This window comes from Tiliqua scincoides, chromosome 2 (genome assembly GCF_035046505.1).
Source record: "Tiliqua scincoides isolate rTilSci1 chromosome 2, rTilSci1.hap2, whole genome shotgun sequence".
NCBI lineage: Eukaryota > Metazoa > Chordata > Lepidosauria > Squamata > Scincidae > Tiliqua > Tiliqua scincoides.
This window is the reverse complement of record NC_089822.1, coordinates 214,964,989-214,991,090: the sequence shown is the minus strand read 5'-3', so window position 1 is coordinate 214,991,090 and position 26,102 is coordinate 214,964,989. Positions and strand designations below refer to the sequence as shown.

At 43.7% G+C, this 26,102-nt stretch overlaps 1 protein-coding gene across 1 annotated transcript in view; it reads right to left on the bottom strand.

The window, feature by feature from the left end:
- Nucleotides 1-10,204: 10,204 nt before the first annotated feature.
- HDAC11 (histone deacetylase 11) overlaps nt 10,205-26,102 on the bottom strand; it is a 56,695-nt gene continuing 40,797 nt past the window's right edge. Inside the window, 5 exon segments of the mRNA XM_066616695.1 lie at nt 10,205-10,677; nt 10,679-10,836; nt 13,159-13,337; nt 17,671-17,767; nt 25,195-25,257. Coding sequence (XP_066472792.1) covers nt 10,599-10,677; nt 10,679-10,836; nt 13,159-13,337; nt 17,671-17,767; nt 25,195-25,257 — 576 coding nt within the window. The 3' untranslated portion in view covers nt 10,205-10,598.

Here is a 26,102-nt window from a genome sequence, read left to right as displayed (position 1 = left end):
GTTGTGAAAAAGGAGTAATTCAGAAAGGGATTGAAAATAAAACAGTATTGTAATGTCCTTATACAAATCTATAGTACACTGGAAAGTGTTAAATTTGAGTCACCTCCTCTCATCTCATGTCAAAAAGGTTATCAGAAAGAACTGGAAAAAATGTAGCAGAGAGTGAAGGGGGAGTGAAGGAAGATTGGGGTGGCTTTATAGTTTAGAGAAAAAAATACTAGGAGAAACACAATGAAGGTTTATGAAATAATTGTTTTAATTTAACAGCATTTATCACAGTAAAATAAAATGGATATGGAGAATTTTGCTCACTCATAATACTAGATAGAACCTGAAGTCATCTGTGGAGTTGACTGGCAATAGGTCAGGATGGCCAGAAGACGTTTTCATAAACACATAATTATTTTATGGCATTTGCTGCTATGATATGCTGGTGGCTACTAGGTTTAGGCCCAAATCCTAACCAACTTTCCAGCACTGACACAGCTGTGTCAATGGGGCATACGCTGCATCCTTCAATTAGAAACCTCCATATTCAGAAGTATATCAGTTGCTAGAACACAATAGCCATAAGAACATAAGAAGAGCCCCGCTTAATCAGGCCAAGGACCCATCTAGTCCTGCTTCCTGTATCTCACAGTGGCCCACCAAGTGCTTCAGGGAGCACACAAGACAACAAGATACAACCTGTGTCCTGGTGCCCTCCCCTGCATCTGGCATTCTGAGGAAGCCTACTTCTAAAATCAGGAGCTTGCACATACGTATAATGACTTGTAACCCGTGATGGACTTATCCTCCAGAAATTTGTCCAATCCCCTTTTCAAGGCATCTAGGCCAAATGCCATCATCACATCCTGTGGCAAGGAGTTCCACATATTAACTACACACTGAATAAAGAAATATTTTCTTCTGTCTGTCCTAACTCTCTCAACACTCAATTTTAGTGGATGTCTCCTGATTCTGGTGTAGTGTGAGAGAGAAAAGAGCATATCTCTATCCCAGTGTTTCTCAAACTGTGGGTTGGGGCCCACAGGTGGGTCGTAAGCCATTTTCAGGTGGGTCCCCATTCATTTTAATATTTTATTTTTAATATATTAAACTTGATGCTGTCATGATATGTGACTGCATTTGGGGAAATGTTTCACATCTGTACTTTTAACAGGCTATTACGTATATGTTTTTAACAATGATAGTAAATGGGACTTATTCCTGGGTAAGTGTGGATAGGATTGCAGCCTAGGATTGTTAAAAATTTTCCTGCTTGATGATGTCACTTCCAGTTATGACATCACTTCCGGTGGGTTCTGTCAGATTCTCATTCTAAAAAGTGGGTCCTGGTGCTAAAAGTTTGACAACCACTGCTCTATGCAATCTATCCTTTCCGTGCCTAATTTTGTGTGTCTCAATCATGTCCCCCCTCAGGCACCTCTTTCCTAGGCTGAAGTGGCCCCAGCACTGTAGCCTTTCCTCAGGAAGGAGTTCTGAATTTTGGATCTCTCCCCTAGTAGGTCAGAGGTCCAGAAGTACCCCCCTTCCCCTTTCAGAGAGGCAATATTCAAGACCCTTGGAGGACGGACTACAGCTCAGGTACTCTCCTTTGTGCCTGATGGGTAGCACAGTGTATTTGTATTCCTCATAAGGAAGGTGCCCCAGCCCAGTAATCATCTAAGTCATTCTCTTTTGCACCTTTTCCATTTCCACTATGACCTTTTTGAGATGCGGCAACCAGAACTGGATGCAGTACTCCAGGTGTGACCTTACCATTTGTATAATGGCATTAGACCTCATATTCTCAATACCTTTTCTAATGATCCCCAGCATGAAATTAGTCTTCTTCACAACCGCAGTACATTGGGTCGATACTTTCATCAAGCTGTCCACCAGTACCCCAAGATTTCTCTCCTGATCTGGCACAGACAGCTCAGAACCCATTAGCCTATATGTGTTGATTTTTTGCCACAATGTGCATGACTTTACATTTACATACATTGAAATGCATCTGCCATTTTGCTGCCCATTCTCACAGTTTGGAGAGATCCTTCCAGAGCTCCTCACAATAGCTTCTGGTCTTCACCACTTGGAAAAATTTGGTGTCGACCACAAACTTGGCCACCTTGCTACTTGTCTCCAGGTCATTTATGAACAGGTTGAAAAGCAGCGGTTCCAGGACAGATCCTTGGTGCACAGCACTTTTCACCTCTCTCCACTGTGAAAATTGCCCATTGACATTCACTCTCTGCTTCCTGGTCTTCAACCAGTTCCTAATCCATGAGAGGATCTTCCCTCTAATTCCCTGACTGCGGAGTTTCTTCAGCAGCCTTTGGTGAGGGATGGTATCAAATGCCTTCTGAAAGTCCAGATATATAATATAAACAGGTTCTCCTGCATCCACATGCCTGTTGACCTTTTCAAAGAATTCTAAAAGATTCGTGAGGCAAGACTTACCCTTACAGCCGGAGAGGGGTACTGCATTCAAGTCCTGATTATGGACTTTCCCAAGAGGTCTGGCTGGTCATCTGGCTGTGAGAAATAGGATACTAGCTAGACAGAGTATTGTTCTGAACTAGCAGGGTCTTATGTTCTTAGACTGGCAAATATTTTTTCAGGATTTTCCTTCCGGTTTGAGAAGAAATAATGAGTTCATATATGCACTAATTAAGTTCATAGAATTATGAAACTGCACAAGTTAATTCCAGTAATAATAATACATTATCACAACTGTCACACAAGTGATACAAAAACAAAGCAAAACACAAATGACAAAAATGTATCAGGATTCAGGCTACAGTGGAATATTCCTCTACTCTCACCTAGCATAAAGTTACATTAATCAATTCCATTTATTACCTTTCATGTAGAATTAAAATGCACTGTAAGGGCCAAATCTCACAGTTGCTATGGCATTGCCATGAAAGTACTGAACCCATGCAAGAACAGAAAAAAAGAAGCAACAATATCCATTCTCTTACACATCTACCTAGCAAGTTCTACCTTCCGAACTCAATTATTTTGACTGTGTTCAGCCCATACCAAGCCCCAGCTAGGATTGTGAAAGTTATTTTCTCATTGCAGGAACTTGATTGTATATGATACCATGAATATAACATCCAAAAAAGAATTTTGCCAGTGAAAAATTAAATTGGTAAACAATTTCCTGATGATAGACTTGACAAGACAAGAAACAGTTGTTTCCCAACTCTGATCTTGGGACACTGGTCTAAATAGAGCAATCATTTTGGCACTTTATACTAATTTTAACACTCTAACAGCCCAATCCGAATGAAATCCCCCTGCGCCGATCCAGTGGTGCCAGTGTGGCTTGCAATGCATCCTGCGGGGGAAAACTGCACTCTGAAGGTCTCCTCAAGGTAAGGAGACATTTGTGCCCTTGCCCCAGGGAAAGCCCCAGCCTGTGCAATGGATCTACTCAGACCTGCACCTGCTAAATCATTGGTACAAGTCTGAGTGGATCCATGTCAGCACATCTTGACAAGGAAGAGGCACAGGATATGGTGTGCAGCCGGCATCGCTGACCCTGCCTCCTCCTGGGCCCCATTCACCCCATTGCCACACTCCCTCACCTGATTACTCCTCTTCCTGCCACCCCCACCCCTTTGCTGCTCTGGCATGCAGTGTTCCTTCCATGTGCAGGTCTTCCCACCAGTGTCACAAACTCCTACATTTGATGCCGCTTTTGCAACAGCATATGCCGGTGGAGCATGTGCTCCACTGGCACACAGGCACCTTAGGATTGTGCTATGTCACTTATTGACCTGGTTAACTGTGGCAAATGCCATTAAAATCAAGTATAATTTGTGCTGTGAGCAATCACAATAATTTTTTAAAAGTTAATTTAAAAGTCCATACATATTCTCATGTTAACCATATGGATCAAATTCCCAATCAGCTTGGAGCAGGTATGAAGACTGATCTTAAAAGAGAGTGTTTCCTGCTTCTAATTCTGGTTGTAAGTATGCATCAAAAGTATGGAGAAAAATATACTAACATTCTGACTGAACATGGAAGGCATATTAACATGTAATAAAGAGAAAATATTCCATGTTAACTAACCTTCTGTATGTTTTTTAAGAGTTATTAAAATCTGGAGAGCATATTGTAGCTACTTCATATATTCAGCTACAGGAGTATTCAGGAGTATGGAGTAAGAAGGTTTTTTTGCTAACAATGTAAAGGATGATTTAAGGTGCATCAGGTGCTGTGTGTGGTCAGCTGTAGATAGGCCACATGAAAACTTGCTCATGAGAGGGATATGTCCAGCAGAAGGAGGTGCCAATTCAATGTGGAGGAACATAAGAATGCAGCATTTTTTAAAATCTGTTTGAAGATAAATTGTTTGCCTGTGCAAGGCAATAAATCGCAGCTTCTGTCTGTCTCCCACTGGTCTACTCTTTGTATCCGAAAAGAACTTTGCCTTTCTGGCAATATAACCCATACAGAATTATAACTTCAGTAGGAACAGAAACATAACTAGAAAAATTCCAGGGTTCCTACTATCCTGCAGTTTCCAAGTTATGTTTTTTCTCCCTAGATGTTCCTCATTTGGAAAATGTGCAGTTTCCTTTTAATTTTATCCACATGGTCACTTTTGCAGAAATGAAAACATGATTCAATGAGAAAATTAAAAACAAATTATTCTTCTGACTGCTTCTGAAACTGGTAGAAGGGGTGGGGGACTGTCAGAACCCATCCACCACATACTGCAGTCTGGTACAGATACAGGTCCTTCTTTTTCACCTTCCCCCATCAGATCACTTCTCTGCCGCTGCAATCTGATGAAGTGAATATACTCGCACCTACCTGCATCTCAAACTGACAGTTATACGAGTACTAGCATAACACCATTTCCAACTGACAGCTTGGGATGTACGCAGGAGAGCGATTTCTTAACCTTCACTGCATCAATTTATTGGGAAATGAAATAATGGGATGAAGGTTTTGAAACCATCCCATTTCCATGCTAGGCTATTAGATGAGAGGAGATTCGTGCAGTCCACTCACCACATCATAACCTAGGAGTCAAACTACACTTAAACAAGTTAAAACAAGTAGTTTAGCCCTGTTTGTGTGCATGTGTGAAATTAAATAGTACCTGCAATGGCGGTAGTGATAGAATATTAAGATATAGGATATATAGACCATGCCACACAGAAAGGGGATATCTATCCCCTTCCTCTCATGACATGGTCCTAATAAAAATCCCCCATTTTCATCTCAGGGGGATGCCCCCATAAGTGCCAGTGGCATCCTCCCACCCAAGGCAAATAGCAGCTATTTAGGGTCAATTGTCATCAGAACCACAGTGCAAAGAGAAAAGGTTAAATACTCTCTCCTTTCCACCGTGGCCTCAATCTGGATTACTCCCCCATGGCACCTATTTGCCCGTTATCAGACATGCATTTATTGTAATATGTGGTTTGGTGCTAAAATGTAGGCCAGAAGAAAAAAAAATGGTGGTAGCCATATTACCTGTTTTGTCTAAACTGCTAGTTTGGATCCATGAAACAGCCCAATGCTATCCTGGACCAGCTCATAGTGTGTGCAGCAGTGGCGTAGCTAGTGGGGGGGTGGTTTGCCCCAGGTACCAGCCGGGGGGCACACCACAAATGACCCAACATCGCTAACATCGTGAGGTTACAAATAACCCATCATACTATATACCATTGGATGTGGAATTTCCAGCTGAATGTAATGTAAAAAACTGGAGTAAAATATCTCCTTTCCATCAAAAACCAGAAACCAAAAAATGCATGGAGCCCTATGGAAAGTGAAACCAAGCCATATGGCACATTTACTCACGAGTAGGCAAACTTGCCTTAGTCCATCAGAAAGGGTATATCATGTATTGGCAACCTTCAGTCTCGAAAGACTATGGTATCGCGCTCTGAAAGGTGGTTCTGGCACAGCGTCTAGTGTGGCTGAAAAGGCCAATCCGGGAGTGACAATCCCTTCCACACCGGGAGCAAGTGCAGTCTGTCCCTGGTCTGTCTCCCTGGCTATGGGCCTTCCTTCTTTGCCTCTTAGCCTCAGACTGTTGGCAAAGTGTCTCTTCAAACTGGGAAAGGCCATGCTGCACAGCCTGCCTCCAAGCGGGCCGCTCAGAGGCCAGGGTTTCCCACTTGTTGAGGTCCATCCCTAAGGCCTTCAGATCCCTCTTGCAGATGTCCTTGTATCGCAGCTGTGGTCTGCCTGTAGGGCGCTTTCCTTGCACGAGTTCTCCATAGAGGAGATCCTTTAGGATCCGGCCATCATCCATTCTCACGACATGACCAAGCCAACGCAGGCGTCTCTGTTTCAGCAGTGAATACATGCTAGGGATTCCAGCACGTTCCAGGACTGTGTTGTTTGGAACTTTGTCCTGCCAGGTGATGCCAAGGATGCATCGGAGGCAGCGCATGTGGAAAGCGCTCAGTTTCCTCTCCTGTTGTGAGCGAAGAGTCCATGACTCGCTGCAGTACAGAAGTGTACTCAGGACGCAAGCTCTGTAGACCTGGATCTTGGTATGTTCCGTCAGCTTCTTGTTGGACCAGACTCTCTTTGTGAGTCTGGAAAACGTGGTAGCTGCTTTACCGATGCGCTTGTTTAGCTCGGTATCGAGAGAATGAGTGTCGGAGATCGTTGAGCCAAGGTACACGAAGAATCCAATGACACCAGAATGGTTCCTATCCAATTAAAGCAGCCCCCAAAACACCCAAGAATGAAGTTCCTCCCTCCAAGCAGACCAATGTATTGAGCCCTACAAAAAGCGAAAGTAAGCTACACGGTCATGTTTACTCGTGAGCAACGTGCCTTGGCTGCTTGCTGGTCAAGTCAGGCAAAGGGGAATGGAAGACTAGCTTGCATGGTCCCAATCTGATGAAAGTGTGTTGCTCAACAAATGCTCCAGAAGGCAGCACCCCCCAAAGAATAAAACAGAAGCTTCAGCTGGTAAGGTCAATTTTTATTTGTTTTTAGACTTGCAAAGCCAGGTGAGTCCTGATAGTGCTATGCCTGAAATATAAGAATTTACACTGAACTGGGCACTGGGGAGGGCTGAAAATCTCATTGATATTTGTGTGTGTGGGGGGTGGTGTGTTCTTGTAGGCAGGCTACAGAGAAAATTCACTTGGTGAAACAGGGCTGGCTTCCCCTTATTTAATTATCTGTTTTAATTTAATTTAATTATTTATAATTATTTATTTTATTTTGCTTGATAATGTCACTTCCAGCTATGACATCACATCCAGTGGGTCCTGAACAGATTGTCATTCTAAAAAGTGGGTCCCAGCGTTAAAAATTTGAGAATCACTGCCTTAACTCAAAGCAGGCCAATGAGATATCCTGGGGGGAGGGGGGGTGACACCCTAGTGACCAAAGTGGTTATTCTAAGAGATTTTAGTTATAAATATGAAAGGTTGAGTAAGAAGTAAAATACAGTATTAAAAATTAACATTGCTTTAATTTTATCAATAAATAAGAGCATTGAACATTATCAGATATTTTTAGTATGCTACATGGCACCATTACAGAGTTTATATGCAGTACAAATGTAAACATATTATAAAATTATTCCAAACTATAAATTCTAGATAACACATTAGATAATATAGAAAAGATAAATCTCAATATTTTAATAGTGTTTTAAACATTCTCCTTAGAGGAAAGTACTTTTTGAAGAGAGTGTTATCATTCAATATTAATGTCAGATTCACGTACAAGAAAAACATTCATAGCAAGTTGGGGATTTTTCTCTATCTGGTTCGGTTTGAGAACTAGTATTAACCAAATGTATCATAAATATTGCTGTTACAATATAACATTATGCAAGTACCATGACAAGCATTTTCTGTCAGTGAGATATGCTGACATCCTATAAATGCACATGGCAGAAACTGCTGACTGAAATATGTCATAAACTAGCACTGTAATAAACTATTCTAGAAGTTAAATATTAGTTGTCTTTTCCAGTATGACCATTTTGTGCAAGCAGAGCTATATCTATTGTATGTTCACAATATTTACCGTCCCTTAGGAATCTTTTGGGGATTTTCCAAAGCTTATTTCAGAAATACAGTCCTATTCTTTTGATATTCCTCATAGTATTAGTGTGTGATTTTGGTGTAGCAACCGTGATGGCATATATTTTATTTTAGTTGTTGCTACCACATAAAACAAAAGCTGGTGAGATAAGAGGCACATTTCACCTTATTAACAAGTCTGAAGTTATTCCTAAATTAATTCAAAGTTCAAAATTACATCACTTTTCTTATAACAAGCTTTAATTCATTTAAAAGTTCTAAAATAAAAACAACCTGAGTAATTAACATTCGCTTTTAAACCTTCACTCATAAAGACAATCGCTACCATTTGACAGACAAAAAGTTTCCTTGCATATCCTAAGACACTACAAGAAAAAATATTTTACATTTTTCTAAAAATAAAACTAAAAACTAGAAAATATAAAGTTATATTTATATCATCTTAATTTTAATCTTATAAATTTATACATTTCCAGACCACTATATATAGTACTGTACAGTAGTATCACATAGTATTATATATTATCATGAATAAGAGACCTATAATCAAAATATATTACAGACATTTCCTCTTTGATCCTTATTTTTGAAAGTAGTGTCTGGATAATCTAGTCCTGATGTACAATGAAGCAAAATTTTCCACTAAGTCTCAATTAAACCAATGGTACTACATGAGCATTTCCTATTGACTCCATGGGAACAAAGGTGCATTAAACAGCAAACCTATACATCAGCAGTTCTCAAAGTCCCAGGGAGCTTGAGAACCACTGTAAGTCCTTGCAGAGGAGCAGGGGCAGCAGCAGGGGCAGAGGGATGGCAGTGACACAATCCCCAGGAGGGGGGATTACTAATCCACTAAGGGGGGGGGTACAGGGGCTAGTTTGCATTTATTAGTGATCATAAAGCAGAGGCAAGGCACAATCGCTCTGCTTTTGTTTCTAAAGCTCAGGGAGCTCTGTGGAGGGACACGCAGGGCTCCCCACATCCCCGGGAGTCTGCTGCAGGGACTGGTAAGTGCATGCTAGCCCCTGCACTACCCTTAGTGACGCAATCCTGGGTGTTGCTGCCTTCCCCCCGCCCCCTAAAGGGGGCAGAGGCCAGAGCCCTCAGGCTGGGGTGTTGCGACGCCCCAGTTTGAGAACCACTGCTATACATGCGTACATGGGAGTAGGTCCCATTCCACTCAATGGGATTTACTGCAGAGTAGATATGCATAGGATTGGGTTGCAAGTCATGTAGTCCCATCAATTCTAACTTTCACCCTACTATGCCCATCATATCTTTATGAAGTCGATCAGAAATCTTTAATATCATCCTACATACTCAAATGCAAACAAGGAAAAAAAATAATCAGTAGAAAATAACATTTTGTCACATTAGGGGAAGAAAGTTTGGCAGTATTTCACATAAAATAATGACAATTTAAAAAAATATAACACGACAGTGAAAAATCAACTCATCAACATTGGTCAATATTACATATATACACACACACCCGTGTGTACAAGGACTTGCAAGGGCGCTGGAGTTCATCTCTTCTCTTTTCGTTTAAAAAGCAGTCCCCTTCACTTTTCACATTTTAAGACCTCTTTGAAACTATTGTGTGGCCATGCAACACAGTGTGAGGAGGCCAGACCATTTCATCCCCCATTTTCTTCTGGACAGTAACATACATACAGATCTGTCTATGTGCTCTTCTACTCACTACCAAATATCTTCATCCAGCATAGTAAATTGCTCTCTCAGGCACAACACTTAAAAGTGCAGTAAACAACAGCAGCCAAGACTGCATGTATGGTGATCTATATTATACAGGATCAGTATACATATCCTTCAACATACAATTGGCAGCTAGGACTGACAGCACAAGACCTCTTGCATCTCTTTCTGCAATTAGCTAAACTTAGCTAAACTTACTGATTATCTGAAAAATTCTTCCACATAATTGTGAACTATACTATGATATTAGACAAACGAGTAGTGTTAAAACTAAAGAACAGGTATTATTACCTTGTGATGCCCAAAGCATTACTATCTGTATGAGAAATCTTAAAGAGCAGGATAACCAATTGATAAACAAAAATTTGTTAGACATTTTTAGATAAATCAAATCCTCTTTCACTGTGAGGATTTGATTTACCTAAAAATTTCTAACAAATTTTCCCTTATCAATAACTGGTTATATTGCTCTTTAAGATTTGCTACTTTCTTGCCAGAAATCTACATGGTGGCAATAAACACAGTATCCTACAATGTATGTTGTACACATATTACTTCTTTTTCTGATATTTACAGCATGCTGCACGTTCTAACAATAATAATTTGTTCTAGGTGTCAAGATGTTCCTCTGCTCACCTGCAGAAATAACTGTAACCTTAAATGGTGGATTCTTCACATTCCTTGTGGGACCGAATGGTAACTTAGTGTTAATAGGCAAATTAAAAATATTTCCATACTGAAGTAAATTAATTCTATGAGAACTGGAGAAATGTTCTGACTCTTGGTTTAAATATTAAACAATTAGAAAGTTTCCCCATCAATGTACAGCAATTGCATATTATCTTATTTTACTAGCATTAGCTGATTTACCTTATGTTCTGTAATCATAATTTCTACCTTGGGGGTCAAGTTTTCACTGTTCAAGTTTGTGGTCAATAAGCCCTTGGCTGTGCAAATTGAGAAGAGAAGCTGCAATTATCTGTGCCGTTCTTTTCTGATAGCCTCCAGATGTCACCATTAGGATAGGAATTCCATGCTTTCTTGCAGCTCTGAATACAATTTCATCTCTTTCAATAATTCCCTGCATATTGAGAACAACAAAGAAAATAATGAAGATGCTGGATTTCATTGCAGTTTATAAACCTGTAGTCTACAGCCTATGGTTTCATAATTCTGTAAAATTACATCTAGTTTGTTAATGGAAATCCAAACAGGCATTAGTGTCTGAATATTATGCATTAGCTTTTCAGGATTTACATACTATAGTACTGATTAAGGGCCCGATCCTGAACAGGTACGTTTGTGAGCCCTTACCATGGGCGCAGGGCTAGAGCTAGTTCAGTGCGAGGGGGGGCAGAGGAGGCATTTCGGGGCGAGGGAAGGTGGGGGGAGGGTGGGAGGGAGGTGTGGCGGGGAAGGGAATGGGGCAGGAGGATTGGGTACCTATGTGCAACTGACAATTATGCACTCTGCAGGAGAATCATTACAGTCAAATAGATTGCACTTTGGGCAATATAAGACTGGGGACCTGATCCTGTAAGCCTAGTGGGTGTCGCAAAATTGCCGTTAAGCAGAATTGTAGCATCCTCGGAGTAAGTAGTGCCAATATGGAGGCCTGAACCACCCTGTCAGCATGCTGAAGCAGCCCTGGGCACTGGTGGTAAAAAGGTGGGCACCAGGCAGTGCAGAGGTGTAGGAAGTGTGGTGGGTGGGTGGGGGAGGCATTCTGGGGCAGGGAGAGGGTGGAATGGGAGGAGGGGACGGCCGGCGAGAAGAGTGGAACAGCAGAGGCATCCTCTGCCAGATCCTATGCCCTGTGTCAGGCTCAGAAGCCAGATACAGGGTTTCTCAAGACTGTGCCAGCAACGTGGCTGGTGTTGTCTCAAAAAGCCCCACTACGAAGGCTGGGACTTTACTTGGGGTAAGGGGACAGAATTGTCTCTGGTTGTTGGGATTTCATATTCTGTACCATCACTGTCTACATGAAACCTCTAGGAGAGGTCGAGATACTTGAGCTGAAGTGTCAATAGTATGTGATAACATCCAGCTCTATGTCACAATTGCTATGTCTGACCCCTAGCAGGCAGTTTCAAATGAAGATAAAGAAACAAGCCTAATCCTATCTTGTTGGCCAGTAGTACAACTGAATCGGTAGATGATAACAGACCAGTTCTAAATAGATCAGACTGCTGAAGTGCTAGGATTACTCTGGATATAATGGTGGTGGTGGTGGTGGTGGTGGTGGTGGTCGAGGTCAGGAGTGCTTTTGCCCAGCTTGAGTTGGTGCGCAAATGGGGCTTGGTTTGGAAAGAACAGACCTGGCTTCCCCTTTCACCTCCAGAGTCTGCCAATCTGCCATCCCACTAGATACAGCATGCTTATTTTTGGCATGGCTGCATCAGTGGGGGGGGGGGGATAAGACTGGGCTCTAAGTGTATTGGTAATGTTGTTCCACACTTGGTTTCTTGAACTGAGGAAGTTCTTGCCAATTGAGCCCTACTAAGTAGTAGGAAAAATAAATATTAAATTGTATCTATAAAATTGTTAGACAACAAAAGAATCATGTAATTACTTCCTTGCTCTCATTGTTTCCCAGGTTGCAAAAAAAGCGCATAACAGTTTCTGAAAAGGGTCTAGAATTAAGGAGACTTAAGTCATATTTGGTTCAGGAAAACCAAAAGCATAGAGTTCTTGGGATTGAAAACAAGAAAAAGTGTGTAAACAGAGAAGGTCTAGCTCAGGAAATAAATGAGATTGTGAAAGTGGACATACAAAGCTGCCTTATGCTTAGTTAGAATTCATCCAAAGCAGAGTTGTTGATACTGACTAGCAGAGACTCTCTAGGTCAGGGGTGTCAAACTCATTTCAAATAGTGGACCTAACAGCATTTATGATGCCTGCTGAGGGTTGGATGTCATTAGGTAGGAAGTGATGTCATTAAACAGGTCCTAACCAGAAATAAGCACTTTTTTCTCACTTAGGGAACTTATTAGCTGCAAATGACTGAAGAGAAAATATATGATACAGGATAATATATGATATGAGAAAATTCAAGATATGGGATCGCCCAATTATCATGCGGGCTGCCCTTTCATCAGCAATACCTCAGCACAGCTCAGCAGCTGAGGACCAGATAAAAAGCTTCTGCAGGCCACACCCGGTCCCTGGGTCTTGACACTCCTGCTCTAGGTCTTCTTATAAGAACTGTTATCTGCCTCACCTGGAGGTGTCAAGAGAGTGAAGCAGAACCTTCTACATGCAGTTCAGTAGCATAGTTCAGTCACTTAACTATGCCCCCTCTTCCCCTGATCAAATTATATCAGGGATAGCCTATTCACATTTGTTAGTCATTAGTGCAGGTTTCTGTATTGCCATTTATAAGAAAGCATAATGTTATACAAACCTGAGATGAAATAGCCAAGCCTCCCAAGGGGTCACCATCCAAAATATCAGTTCCAGCATTGTAAATAAGTATGTCCGATTTCACTTCGCTCAGTGCACCTTCCACATGTGTTCTGACTTTGTGTAGATATTCTCTGTCTGCCGTGCCCCAGTCCAATTCAACTTTTCTCATTATGGCTCCTATAAGGTATCATGAAAATGATACATAATGAGAAATCCAGGGGAGGAAAGGCTGAAAATGTAGGCAAAAGACAGTCATATTTACATCTTAAATTTAAACAAAAAATTTTAATAATTATTTTTTCACACACTTGAAATAACAAGCAGCAGAGGGAGCCCTCGACCCGCAGCTCCTGCAGGAGGTCTAACAATCACCCTCACACTGAGAGCAGTTGTGTCGGGCCAGCATGGGCTCCAGCAAGTCTCCGGAGGGCCAGAGGCTCATTGATGATCTACATTAAGAACTAGAAAGAGGGAGTGTATTCTGTTGGTTCTGCTGGAACTTTCAGTGATGTTTGACACCACCAACATAGAATCCTGGTAGTCTGCTTGGCACAGATGGGGTTTGGGTTCATCACAGACCTGCAGATCCAGATAGGATGTAGGAACAGGCATGATGGGGCACGAAGAGGGTGGATTGGGGACAGGAAGTGGGTGGAACAGGAAGGCAACGAGTACAGCGACAGTATTGGATCAAGACCAAGAAAGAGTATGTTCAGCAGCTGCAAAGGCTGCCAAACACAAACCCCCTTCCCGGATCCAATCCTGTGGCCTGGATTCACACTGACCTGTGCCAGCGATTTCGCTAGGCCAGGTCTGAGTAGACCCCTCTATGGCATGGAGATTTATCTTATGTGAATCCTAGCCCCAACAGCAGGATGCAGCTCAAGATGTTTCAGCGTAGCTGCATTGGCGGGGGAGGAGGAGAAGATTGGGTTTAGAAAAGTCAGGTTATTAACTAAAATGTAGATTTTAGCACTCAATTCAAGCTCAGGTTAGACTTCAGATATGTGCAGTTAGCTAAAATTATAGGTTTAGATCTCAGTTCAGACTAAATTTAAAAAAAAGAAAAGAAAAAAAGTGTAAGTTTAGTCAAAGTGACAATTCAGGCAGGCTAAAAATGTACGTTAGGCCCTTTCATTCCCTAGATGCTAAAACCACCTATTTTCTCTTTAATCACTATCCTTTGTACATCTGTCCTTGAATTCACTTCCATTGTCCACTCGCCACATTTCAAGGGCAGAAACACTTCTAATCTCTATTAAGTAACCATTCATTGTGCATTCTAGTACAGTCAATCCCTTCCTTTAAACAATAACCTCAAATATCATTGAATTTTTAGGCAGGTGGTATCTTTTTTTTTCCAAATATCTGGTGCTCCAATCTCACCCCCCATCCTCCCCCCAGTCTAACACTGCACAGAAGATTACCTGGGTTCAAAGCCCCTTTTAATCCTTGAAAAAAATATTATAACCCTTGCTTATAATTACATCACAGGGTAATTCTAAGCATGTTTACTCAGAAGTAAGTACTCTATTCAAAGGTGCTTACTCCCAGTTGTGTTTAGGATAACAGCCTAAGGGCCCAATCCTATGCAGTGCACACCAGCTCACTAGCAACGCGCATTGTCGCAAATGTACTGTAAGGCACATTTACGGCCCACAGCACTGGTGGAGTACCAGAGCTGTGCAGACCACCAGGCAGCAGAGAAGTAGGTGGGGGCGTGGGGAGAGATGGAGAGGAGGTGGAGCAGGAAGAGGCAGAGGGAGGGGGCAGAGGGCAGGGAGGAGGCATGCCGGGGGGGGGGAGGGAACAGGAGGGAGGTAGAACTGGTGGAGCTTTGCTCCACTGGATCCTGAGCTTCTGTGTTGGGCCACCCGCCTGACACAGAGGCTCTCTATTCTACGCTGACCCTTGGGTCCCCACACGCCTTACCTGGGGAAAGGAGATGAAAGTCCCCTTCTCCCGGGCAGTGGTGGCTCCCTGGCAGCAGCCATTTTCAGCACCTCTGCAGCCCCGTGCGCCAGGCAGCTCTGAATTGGGCTGCCCATACCATATACTCCTACCCTAAGCAAATACAAAAACATTATGTCAGCAAACAGAATGCTGCAAACATAACGTGAGGGAGGGTGGTGGCAGGCAAGCAGAATGGGGGCAGGGAGAGGTGAATCAGGGTGGGGGCCAGAGGGTAGAGACTGCTGGAAAAGTCTTTGGAGCCCAGGTCTACCCACCCATGTGGTATCAGCAGCTAGATACAGTAATATGAAAAACCAAACATACTCCTAAGTCTCTCTAAAATCTTTCAAATATAGAAAATTGTGCAGAAAATTAGTATCATCATATTTAGGCTCACACTAGAATGGAAAGTGTCCTGTGTGTACCAAAACTTGCTTCTGCATCAGCTGTACTCTTGCAGCTGTGTCACTGAGCTCCTATATACTCTTTCATAGTAAACAGATCCACAAGCCAAAGAGCTACTGCAGCTGGCCAGTTTCCTCCCAGATTTGACAGTGTTAAAAAGTGCCATGTATGCATTAATCAACCCAGCATATATGGCTTGCCAGTAGCTGCAGCCGCACTCTGTGGTAGTGTTCCCAGCATCCTCTGCAGGCAACAAATCTGAGTAGACAGCGAAATGTAATATCCCAGGAAATTCCTGGGCCCCTCCTTTGGCTCCTGGGCCCCCTTTTTGTCCCTGGACCCAGGTATAAATTACCCCCTTTAACCCCCTCTCTTAGGCCCTGCTTGACACACCTCCTTTACCACACAAGTCTCTGCTTCATTCCTCCTCCCTCCCCACCTCATTCCATCCACCCCAAGCACTGACTTACCACAAAAGAACAGTTCTGTATTGAAATCCTGCATCACATCTATCTCTCTAATTCAAGTGGCAATAACTCATAAGAAACATAAGAACAGCCCCACTGCACCAGGCCATAGGCCCATCTAGTCCAGCTTCCTGTATCTCACAGGGGCCCACCAAATGCCCCACGGAGCACACCAGATAACAAGAGACCTGCATCCTGGTGCCCTCCCTTGCATCTGGCATTCTGACATAGCCCATTTCTAAAATCAGGAGTTTGCACATACACATCATGGCTTGTAACCCATAATGGATTTTTCCTCCAGAAACTTGTCCAAACAGCCCCCCCCCCCCCACTCATGAACATTATTTAAAGGCTTAACTGAGCAAAAATGTTCTTCCTTTACAGCTGTGCTTTTCAAAATCCCAGGGGGTTTGAAAGCTGCAGTAAGTTCTTGTGGGGGCGGGGGAGGCAGTGGCATGATCCCCAGGATCGCACCATCCAGGGGGGCTGCAGGGGCTTGGGTAAACTTACCAGAGCCTCCTGTAGCCTCCTGGGGGTGTGGGGAACCCTGCACGTCTGTCCACAGGGCTCCCTGATGCTTCAAAAGTGAAAGTGGAGCGATCTGGTAAGTGTACCCAAACCCCTGCAGCCCCCCCCTCAGAGCGGCGCAATCCCAGGGATCGCACTGCTGCCTCCTCCTTGCCTCCAGGCTGCCCCTTAAGGAGAAACAGGCATTCAAGTTGGGCATATTAAGGTACCATGAGAACAGTGCAGCAGGTCATAGATGCTAGTTCCCCTGAAAGTTATGACAGGATGTAGAATATCTGATTTACACTACTGGGCTTTTTACCTGTTAAGCTTGGAACGTTTCTACAAATAAAGTTACAGCCTGTTTGAATCTCTAACATGGTATATTGTGACCTTCAGTATTTTCATCTGTCACTGGGAGCACTTTCAACACTTGAAATTCTACCAAAGCAGAGCACATGCATCAGCCATGGCAAAAAGACAAGTCACTGAGAAGTGACAGAATTTCCAGGTCAGATGGTAGTTCTGTCAGCAATAGTGACTGGGAGGTAGGCTGGTGGATCAGTTGGCTGACAAAGCTTAAGGGCAGTCTGTAGCAGCTGAACCTATATGAAATGATGACTTGCTCGGATTGAGGATCCAGGCCAGAGCCAGTAATACAGGGCTAATGGAATCTTATCTTCTCAGATAAGAAGGCTGAAAGCTGTAGTACACCTACCCTCCACTTGCAGGGCAGCATTACAGAACAGCAGATATGTATCTGGGAATTTCCTCTTACAACAAACTATCCTGTTGGAGCAATGTGTAACAGCCCAATCCTATCCACACTTTCCTGGGAGTAAACCCCATTGACTCCAATGGGACTTACTTCTGAGCAGACATGCCTAGGATTGGGCTATAAGTCATCTATGCCCTGCTCCTAAAGCACCTTACAACTTCCATCATGAGCAGTGCTCCACACTGAAAGATTACAAACATCAGAACAGTGCAACAGAAAAACTAGGATTGCATTTCATTTTTCAGAGAGCATGTGATAACTGAGACAATTGCTTTAAATATCAGTTTAAAAGATATAGGGCACAATCCTAACCAGGCCTACTCAGAAGTAAGTCCTATTTTGTTCAATGGGTCTTACTCTCAGGAAACTGTGGTTAGGATTGCAGCCATAGTCTACTTACGTTTAGCATATCCATCTCCTGGATAAATAAACCTGTTGTAAACATCCATAATGTACACTCTTCTATCGTCCATAAAGTCTCTTTCATGGCCATTCCCCTATTCAATAATTACATATAATTAATACAAACAAAGCCATATTAATGACCAACAAAAGTAATGAATTATTTGCATTTTCATCCTGCCTGTATGACTCAAAAGAGCCTGCAGGGTAGTTTATTACAATGTGAATATATTTATACATATGTTTATCCTTATAGATATCTGATGTATATTTTTGGAGTTTCTTCAACTACAGTTATTTGCACTTCTAAGGATATGCCAATAAAATCTGAATCAAAATAAAACTTTAGAAATACAGATTGTAGTCCCTTGTCTTGTGTTCAGAGAAAACACAAGAATCTGGTTCTCAATGTTACAAAATAAAACAGCATTTTGAGTCTACAGCCAAAGTGATATATCCTAAAATCTCTACCAAGCCTTACCTTTGTGCCACACAGGATTTCTTAAATAATAAATACTTAAAGCATGATTGGAGCTTTACTACAGTCACAGAAATTTTGAGAGTTTACATTTCCAGAAGAATGACAAAACTAATTTTTCTATTTATTTTCTATTCCATTTGTAGTACTGTATACAGTATACTACCGTAATATCATTTTGCATTTCAGTTCTTTACAATTACTATTTTAGTAGTTCTCATTTGGATGAGTAGCAAAGATACCATTGGTTGCTACACACCTACTAGATCACAAACTATTTTGGAAGTATTTTAGCTGCAGATGTCCAGTAATCTTATAAATGAAACTTCTGTGCCTGAGAATCAGCACTGAAGATTTACAATCTCAAAAGTTAGATATTTTGATTTGTAATTGGTTTACACCTGAAATTCTTTCATTGGCAAACAAAAGAACAAGTAATATGCAATGGATAACTTTTCCCCCAATTTGTTTTATTTTAGAAATAAAAATGCTTCAAAGTAGTTGAATCAAATATAAATTCTCAAATGACTAATTAAGAGTGCAAGCCTAAGATTGCGCTGGGACAGCGCAAGTCCATTGCACAGACCTGGGAGCTTTGCAAACATGCTGTAAAGTACATGTGCGCCTACTCCTGAGTCAGCCAGGACTGCAAAAGGATGTGCGCTGGCCTGCAGAGGTTGCATTCAGTCTCCGCTGTGACACAACAGGCTGAGTTCAAGCCAGCAGAGCTTGCCCAGTGCAGGGGTCTAGGGAGGGACAGGTGGAGGGTGGAAGGGAGGCATTTCAGGGCGGGTGGAGGATGGGGGAGGGCAAATGGAAGACAGGCCCATGGGTGGGCAGCAGGCAAGTGGGGGTGGGAGAGCGGGGGATGGATGCACTTGTGCCAGATCCTGACACCGTTCCTGGGCAGCCTGGCGCAGCTCCGGGCTGCTCGGATCTGCACCACCTCTTTAGGTGGTGCAGATCCAAGTGGCCCCACTGGGGCTGCTGCGGCTATCCCCAAGGTAAAGGGAAGTTATTCCCCTTGCCCTGGGCTGAGCCACTTTCAGCCCCAAACTCACGCTGGATATGGGCAAGCCAGCCAGCCTCCCCATTCCAGTGCAAGTTAGGATTGCACTGCTCATCAATTTTAAGTATTGGTTGCTTTACCAGTTTAAGTATGTTTCTTTTGAAAACTGAATAGCAAGGACTGCAATTATCTATTAATAAAGATAATCAGCGGCATCACTACGGTTGTGTCACCCAGTGCAGGAGGCCAGTGTGTAACCCACATGATGGACCTCCTCCCATGCAATGTGTGGGGCAATGACCCGGGTGGTAGACATGGTGATGAACCATTGCCCTGCTGGTTTTTTGGTTATACGTTTTGATAGAACACAGATATTCCAATGTGGGTTTTTTTCATTGCATTCTGCTGTAAATTACACATCAAATGGTATATAACATGATGGTATTATTCCTACAAACCCTGATTTTGGTCACTAGTGGTGTCACCCCCCTGGAGGGTGTCACCTTACTAACACCTTATTGGTTCCATGCTGTGTCATAATAACATCTCATTGGCTCTTCAAACAATCAGTCCTATTGATCCGTTTTGAAATAAGGAAATGTACTTTTTTTGTTACATAAGACAGTTGCATTTTTGTTTTCTAAGATCTTTTACTCCGGTTTATTGCATTCTGCTGTAACTGCTGCATCATATGGTATATTACATGATGGTATAATTCCTAAAAATTGTTATTTTAGCAATTTAGGTCACTACTGTATGTCACCACCAAACCCCCCCCCCCCGTGTGCATCACCTGTTGGGGTCCGCATCCCCCACACCTCCCTAGCAACACCACTGTAGCTAATTCAGAGTTGTACAGAACGTTTACATGATCTCTTAATTCTTAAAACATTAAATTACAAACATTAAATGTGATCTTCCCAATAGTACTTTACAAAAATATGAGCTTATTATTCACTCTAGCCTATAGGCTCCTCCCTAATTCTAGTACTTAAGGTCAAACTGTTGTAAAAAATGATGTAATGATATACCTCCTAAGCTACTCATTTCTGTTTAAGGACTTCCAAGCAAGTCTGAAAGGATTGCTATATCACAGTTGTGTTAGTAAACAAGAACTTATTTTTTACATTCCAACCACATGATGGAGCTAAAGCTCAGACTACATTTATAACCTACAGTATTTGTTTAATTAGCTATATTCCTTCAGTCAAAGATCACAAAGGGATACAGCAAGGTGAGGAGGAGTAATTAACAACTGCTTGTCCAGTATTGTGGGATTCTTTTCAGCTTGTGCAGCCTGAGGATGTGGACAGACTCCTTTGGAGTGTGAGGCCGTCTGCCTGCCTGTTTGACCCTTGCCCAGCTTGGCTGATTAGAGCGGCCCGGGGGGGACTGGCTGAGTGGACGGGGAGGGTGGTCAACTCTTCTTTGATGGAGGGGACATTGCCGCTCGCCTTGAAGCGGGTGGTGGTTCGCCCCCTCCTGAAGAAGCCCTCCCTGGATTCCACTGTGTTGAATAACTATCGGCCAGTCTCCAACATCCCGTTTCTGGGCAAGGTAATTGAGCGGGTGGTGGCGGCCCAACTCCAGAGGGTCTTGGATGAAGCGGATTATCTGGATCCTTTTCAATCTGGTTTCAGACCGGGCTTTGGGACGGAAACTGCCTTGGTCGCCTTGGTGGATGACCTACGCCGGGGACTGGACAGGGGGAGTGCGTCCCTGTTGGTCCTGCTGGACCTCTCGGCGGCTTTCGATACCATCGACCATGGTATCCTTCTGGGCCGATTGGCTGAGTTGGGAGTTGGAGGCACTGTTTTGCGGTGGTTCCGCTCCTACTTGGAGGGTCGGTCCCAGATGGTGGTGCTGGGGGATGCCTGTTCGACACCCTGGCCCTTGAGGTGCGGGGTGCCGCAGGGTTCAATTCTGTCCCCCATGCTATTTAATATCTACATGAAACCGCTGGGAGAGGTCATCCGGGGGTTTGGAGTGAGGTGTCATCAATATGCTGATGACACCCAGCTCTATCTCTCCTTTCCTCCAGACTCCAAGGTGGCGGTTGAGGGCCTGGAGCGCTGTCTGGAAGCAGTGAGGATCTGGATGGGGGCTAACAAGTTGAAATTAAATCCGGATAAGACAGAGGCTCTCCTGGTTCGGAAATCCTCGATGCAGGTGCTGGATTATCGACTTGCTCTGAATGGGGTTGCACTCCCTCTGAAGGAGCAGGTTCGCAGCTTGGGGGTCCTCCTGGATTCGCAGCTGCTCCTGGATTCCCAGGTGGCGGCTGTGGCTAGGGGGGCCTTTGCTCAGCTTCGGCTGGTGCGCCAGCTGCGACCGTACTTGGATCGTGCAGACCTGGCCACGGTGATCCATGCCACGGTGACATCGAGGTTAGATTACTGTAAGGCGCTCTATGTGGGGCTGCCCCTGAAGACGGTTCGGAAACTACAATTAGTACAGAATGCGGCGGCCCGTGTGGTCACCGGAGCCAGGCAGTTTGACTCTGTCAGCCCACTTCTCCGGGGACTGCATTGGCTGCCCATTCGTTTCCGGGCCCAATTCAAGGTGCTGGTTTTGACCTTTAAAGCCCTATACTGCTCTGGGCCAGGATATCTTAGAGACCACCTACTCCCGTACAATCCGGCTCGCCATCTCAGGTCATCAGAGAAGGCCTTTTTGCAAGTGCCGCCACCCAAGGAGGTCCGGGGGGTGGCTGCAAGAAATAGGGCCTTCTCGGTAGTGGCACCAACATTATGGAACTCCCTTCCCCTTGACTTGAGAATGGCTCCCTCTCTTGAGAGCTTTCGGCGAGGCCTGAAAACACTTTTGTTTAAACAAGCCTTCTGATTTCTGGCCTTCTTAACTTTTTTATACATCTTTTAGTTTTACAGGCTTGATTCCTCGGTGATCTGCTCTTTTACTCTTTTAATCTGACTACTGTTTTTATGGCCCTGTAGTGTGTTTTTAAATGTTTTTATCTGTTTGTATTAATGTTTTTAAAATTCTATTGTTTTTTAATATGTTGTTAGCCGCCCTGGGTCCCGTTAGGGAGAAGGGCGGGATAAAAATAAAGTTTTATTATTATTATTATTATTATTATTAACAATCAAACCCAGTAACTATCCAATTATTTTCTATGATCAATTAATCATATCATAGCTGTCTTAAATTTTTGTCGCACAAAAACAGAGTTAAAAAACACTATGGTTGCTTATTTGATTGGAATTTGTTTCCTCTACCCAAGGATCTCAGAGTGTAGAACTAAGGGCGCAATCCTAACCCACTTTCCAGCACTGACATAAGGGCAATGCAGCTCCTAGGTAAGGAAACAAACATTCCCTTACTTTGAGGAGGCCTCCGCGACTGTCACCCAGCTGCAGGATGCAGCACACGCCCTACTGGCACAGCTATGCCAGAGTTCAAAAGTGGGTTAAGATTTGGGCCTCAGTTAACTAGGCAGCCTCCTATTAGCTATTTCTATGAGTTTTAGCTAGGCCCAGTTCTGCTCTCAGAGACCAAATTCCAACAAATACTTTCAAATGAGAGCTTTTCAACATTTTGTTTTTGCATGTAACACCACTGCCATCAGAGACAGAAGGTATGCAAAGAAGCAGATGGGTCTGCCCCACAACTGGAGCATCACTGTTCCCCAGTTGCCCGAACCAAGTCGATTTTGAAGGACCAAGAAGATGTACAACCACACCTTCCCAACTGGAGCACCATTCCCTCAGTCAGCTCCACTCCAGCAGAGTTGGGCCAGGTGGGACACTGCCACATGACACTATGGCAGTATGGACAGGTATTACCTGCCATGCTGCAAAATACCATTAGTAGTACTAGCACCACTGGTTTAAAAGCACTGCTTCAAATCATTCTCTTATGGTAGATAATTGAAGGAGGACCAATAAACTCCTACACCAATTTTTCTGCACTAAGGTATTTTCTGCACTATGCCAAATTCATAAGTTACTCTAGTCAATTACAAACTGGAAATTATGCAAATATTATGACTTTGCTCTAAAAATGTGTACGCAGGCCATTGCTTTGCACTTTAAAGAAACATCCAAATCAAAAAGGAAATATTTGTGGACTGGAATGTTTAATCAGCTAACAGCCCAATCCTGTGGTTCACAGCATGGCTCCGTGCCGCAGACCACAGTCACAAACGTGCCATAAGCCAGCCAGTGCTGGGCTAGCGCCAGGTGGTAGCCCAGGTTGAACAGCTTGGCGGTCTCCTGGACCACCGAGCTGCAGAATGGGAGACGGGGGCGTGGACGGGGGCATGGATGAGGCGTTCTAGGGAGGGGGGAGGCCGGTGGGGGCAGGCGGGAGGCGTGGTGGGGGGAGGGAGAGAGGCGGATCTGCGGAGCTGTGCTCCGCAGGATCCAGGACGCTTGTGCAGGGCTGTGCACCCTTCACGAGTTCCTTTACTTTAGCGCCAACCTTTTGGTTGGTGCTAAAGAGAGTAGCCCCATTGCAGGGCTGCTTCCCTTACTCGGGGAAAGGGGATGAACATCCCCTTCTCCTGAGGCGCAGGATTCGACAGGAGCCCTCCTTGGAGCCGCCGAGCCTGGGCGCTGCAGGCAGCTCTGGATTGGGCTGCCCATTCCCAGTTCCATTTCCCAACACCAGCACTATGCAGTAGTGCCAAAAAGGCATGCACTGCATTCTATGGGAGGGGGCAACCCAAAGACAAGTGGGAGGCAAGCAAAATTATTTTTTACTTACCTTCACCCAAATACCTGGACCTTGGATATTTGCCACCTATTTTGGTGGCATACGTTTGTGAAAGGAAAAGGGATAAGAGATTTTTGAAAAAAGGGTAAGATCAGGCATGTGTAGACCTCTACCACCTTTATGGCGGCAACTCCAAAATGGCTACTGGCAGTGTGCTCTGCACATTGCCATATGGCATGTTATGACAACTGTACTGTGTTTCGTGGTCATAACTAGCCCAACAGGATTGGACTGTAAAAAACATTTTGATAAATTAAAAAAAATATTCACAATAATCAAGAAGCAGGTGTTTATTTTTATTTTTTTTTAAACAAGTATTTATAAAAACTAGATGGCAAGCACTGGCTTAAAAAAGGCATTGCCTTCTGAACATATCTACATCTGGTCCAAGATCACCTGGTGTCCAAGGGAATGTGCTCAATGCTGCCCCACCTTACCTAACATCTTTCAGCTATCATAGCTACTCCTCCTCCCACTTTCCACTGCAAAGGAAGAGGGGAATGAAATGTGGAGGAAGTGAAAAGGAAGTGTAAAGGAAGTGTGGAGGAATGAAAAGTTGTAGGCTAGAGCACGTTCTCTACTTCCTTTTCAAATCCAGAGGGTGGCAGAGACAGCAATGCAGGCAGACAGTGCTGAGGGTCTCCTGCCAATCTGCCACCTGAGGTGATGCAATCAGTCTCATAGATGGACAAGTCCTTCATGCATCAGCAATTTCATTTAGCTGTTAAAAAGCACAGAGGACTGAATGAAACGGGAACTCCAAAAGTTTATGACCAAGGGTAGTTTAAAAGACTCCCAGCCCCACTTTCTAGAATTTCCCCCAGAGTTGGACCATGACCTTGCCCAAAAACAGGACCAGACTGTGACTGGTCATTCTCCATTATGGGGGGATCAAAAGAGGAGCAGATGGACCAAAACCATTTTAAGGCATCATGCCCTTTCCCAAAGAGGTGCTAATAATCCTCCCTACTCACTCATCCAGTCCTACCTGGGCAAAAATTACCAGTCAAAATGAGCAAGGCTCCAGGGGGAACACAGACAGCCCCAAACTATAAAGAATACTGTCCACATTCTCAGACACATCTATAATAAAAATATACCAGCTTTCTTTTACATCTGTACAAGTTTCCCCAAAATGCTAATCATGAGTGAAATTTCCTGTGGGTAGGTGTTTTGTCTTACCTCTCCACAGGAAGCTTATTTCAGCACAAATTAGCTTTCTTCATAAACAGCACAGTTGCTTCATTGACATGACTCAGGACTCATAGTTTAAATTAATCTTTCTTAATACAATTACTCACCTGATGTGCATCCAGATCTATAATAGTTGCCTTAGCAACTCCTTCCATTCTTTCAAATAAAAACTGCAACAGACAGAATCATAAGAGTTAGAAGAGTAGGAGAGACATCTTTTTTTCCTAAATCCATGAAATATGCCAATAAATTACAGTACATACAGCTTGATATCTACTTTAGAGCGAAATCCAGAGGCAAGTCCCTTGCACCAGCCCAGGAGGGTCGCAAACATACTGGGAGGAAGCCAGGCCGGCGCACATAGGTGCACCGGCCTGAGGAGGTTGACACAAGCCTCCACACCAGCTTCCTTGGTCTTCTTTCCACTGGCTGGGCTGACGCAAGCCTCTGGGGTAGGCGGGGAGGAGGTGGTGGGAGGGCAGGTGGTTGGCGGCCCAAGGGGAACTCCTTGTTTCTGGGGAGTTTGGAGCGGCTTCAAGCTGCTCCGCTCTCCTCGAACTTGTACCACTTCAGGAGGTGGCCCAAATTTGAGGAGACCCATAGGGGCAAGGGCGCCTCACCCGGAGGTAAGGGGAAAGTTTTTCCCTTGCCTCTGTCTGAGTCACCTTGGGCCCCTATCCTGTGCTAGATACAGCGCAAGCCTCTTGGCTTGCCTGTTCCAGCACAGGATAGGATTGCACCCTTAGTATCAAATAAGCCCACGAGTTTAGAAACATGTTACTTAACTAAAGGCTTTTTTAGGCTGAACTGAGCATTTGTCCAATAACTATGAGCATTTGTCTAAATCAGGGGTGCTCACACTTTTTTGGCTCGAGAGCTACTTTGAAACCCAGCAAGACCCGGAGATCTACCAGAGTTTTTTTTACAATGTTCGCGCCATCATAACATATAACATTTATGTGTACAATGTATTTTGGTGTACCTTGAGCCCACTGAGTATAACAGGACTTACTCC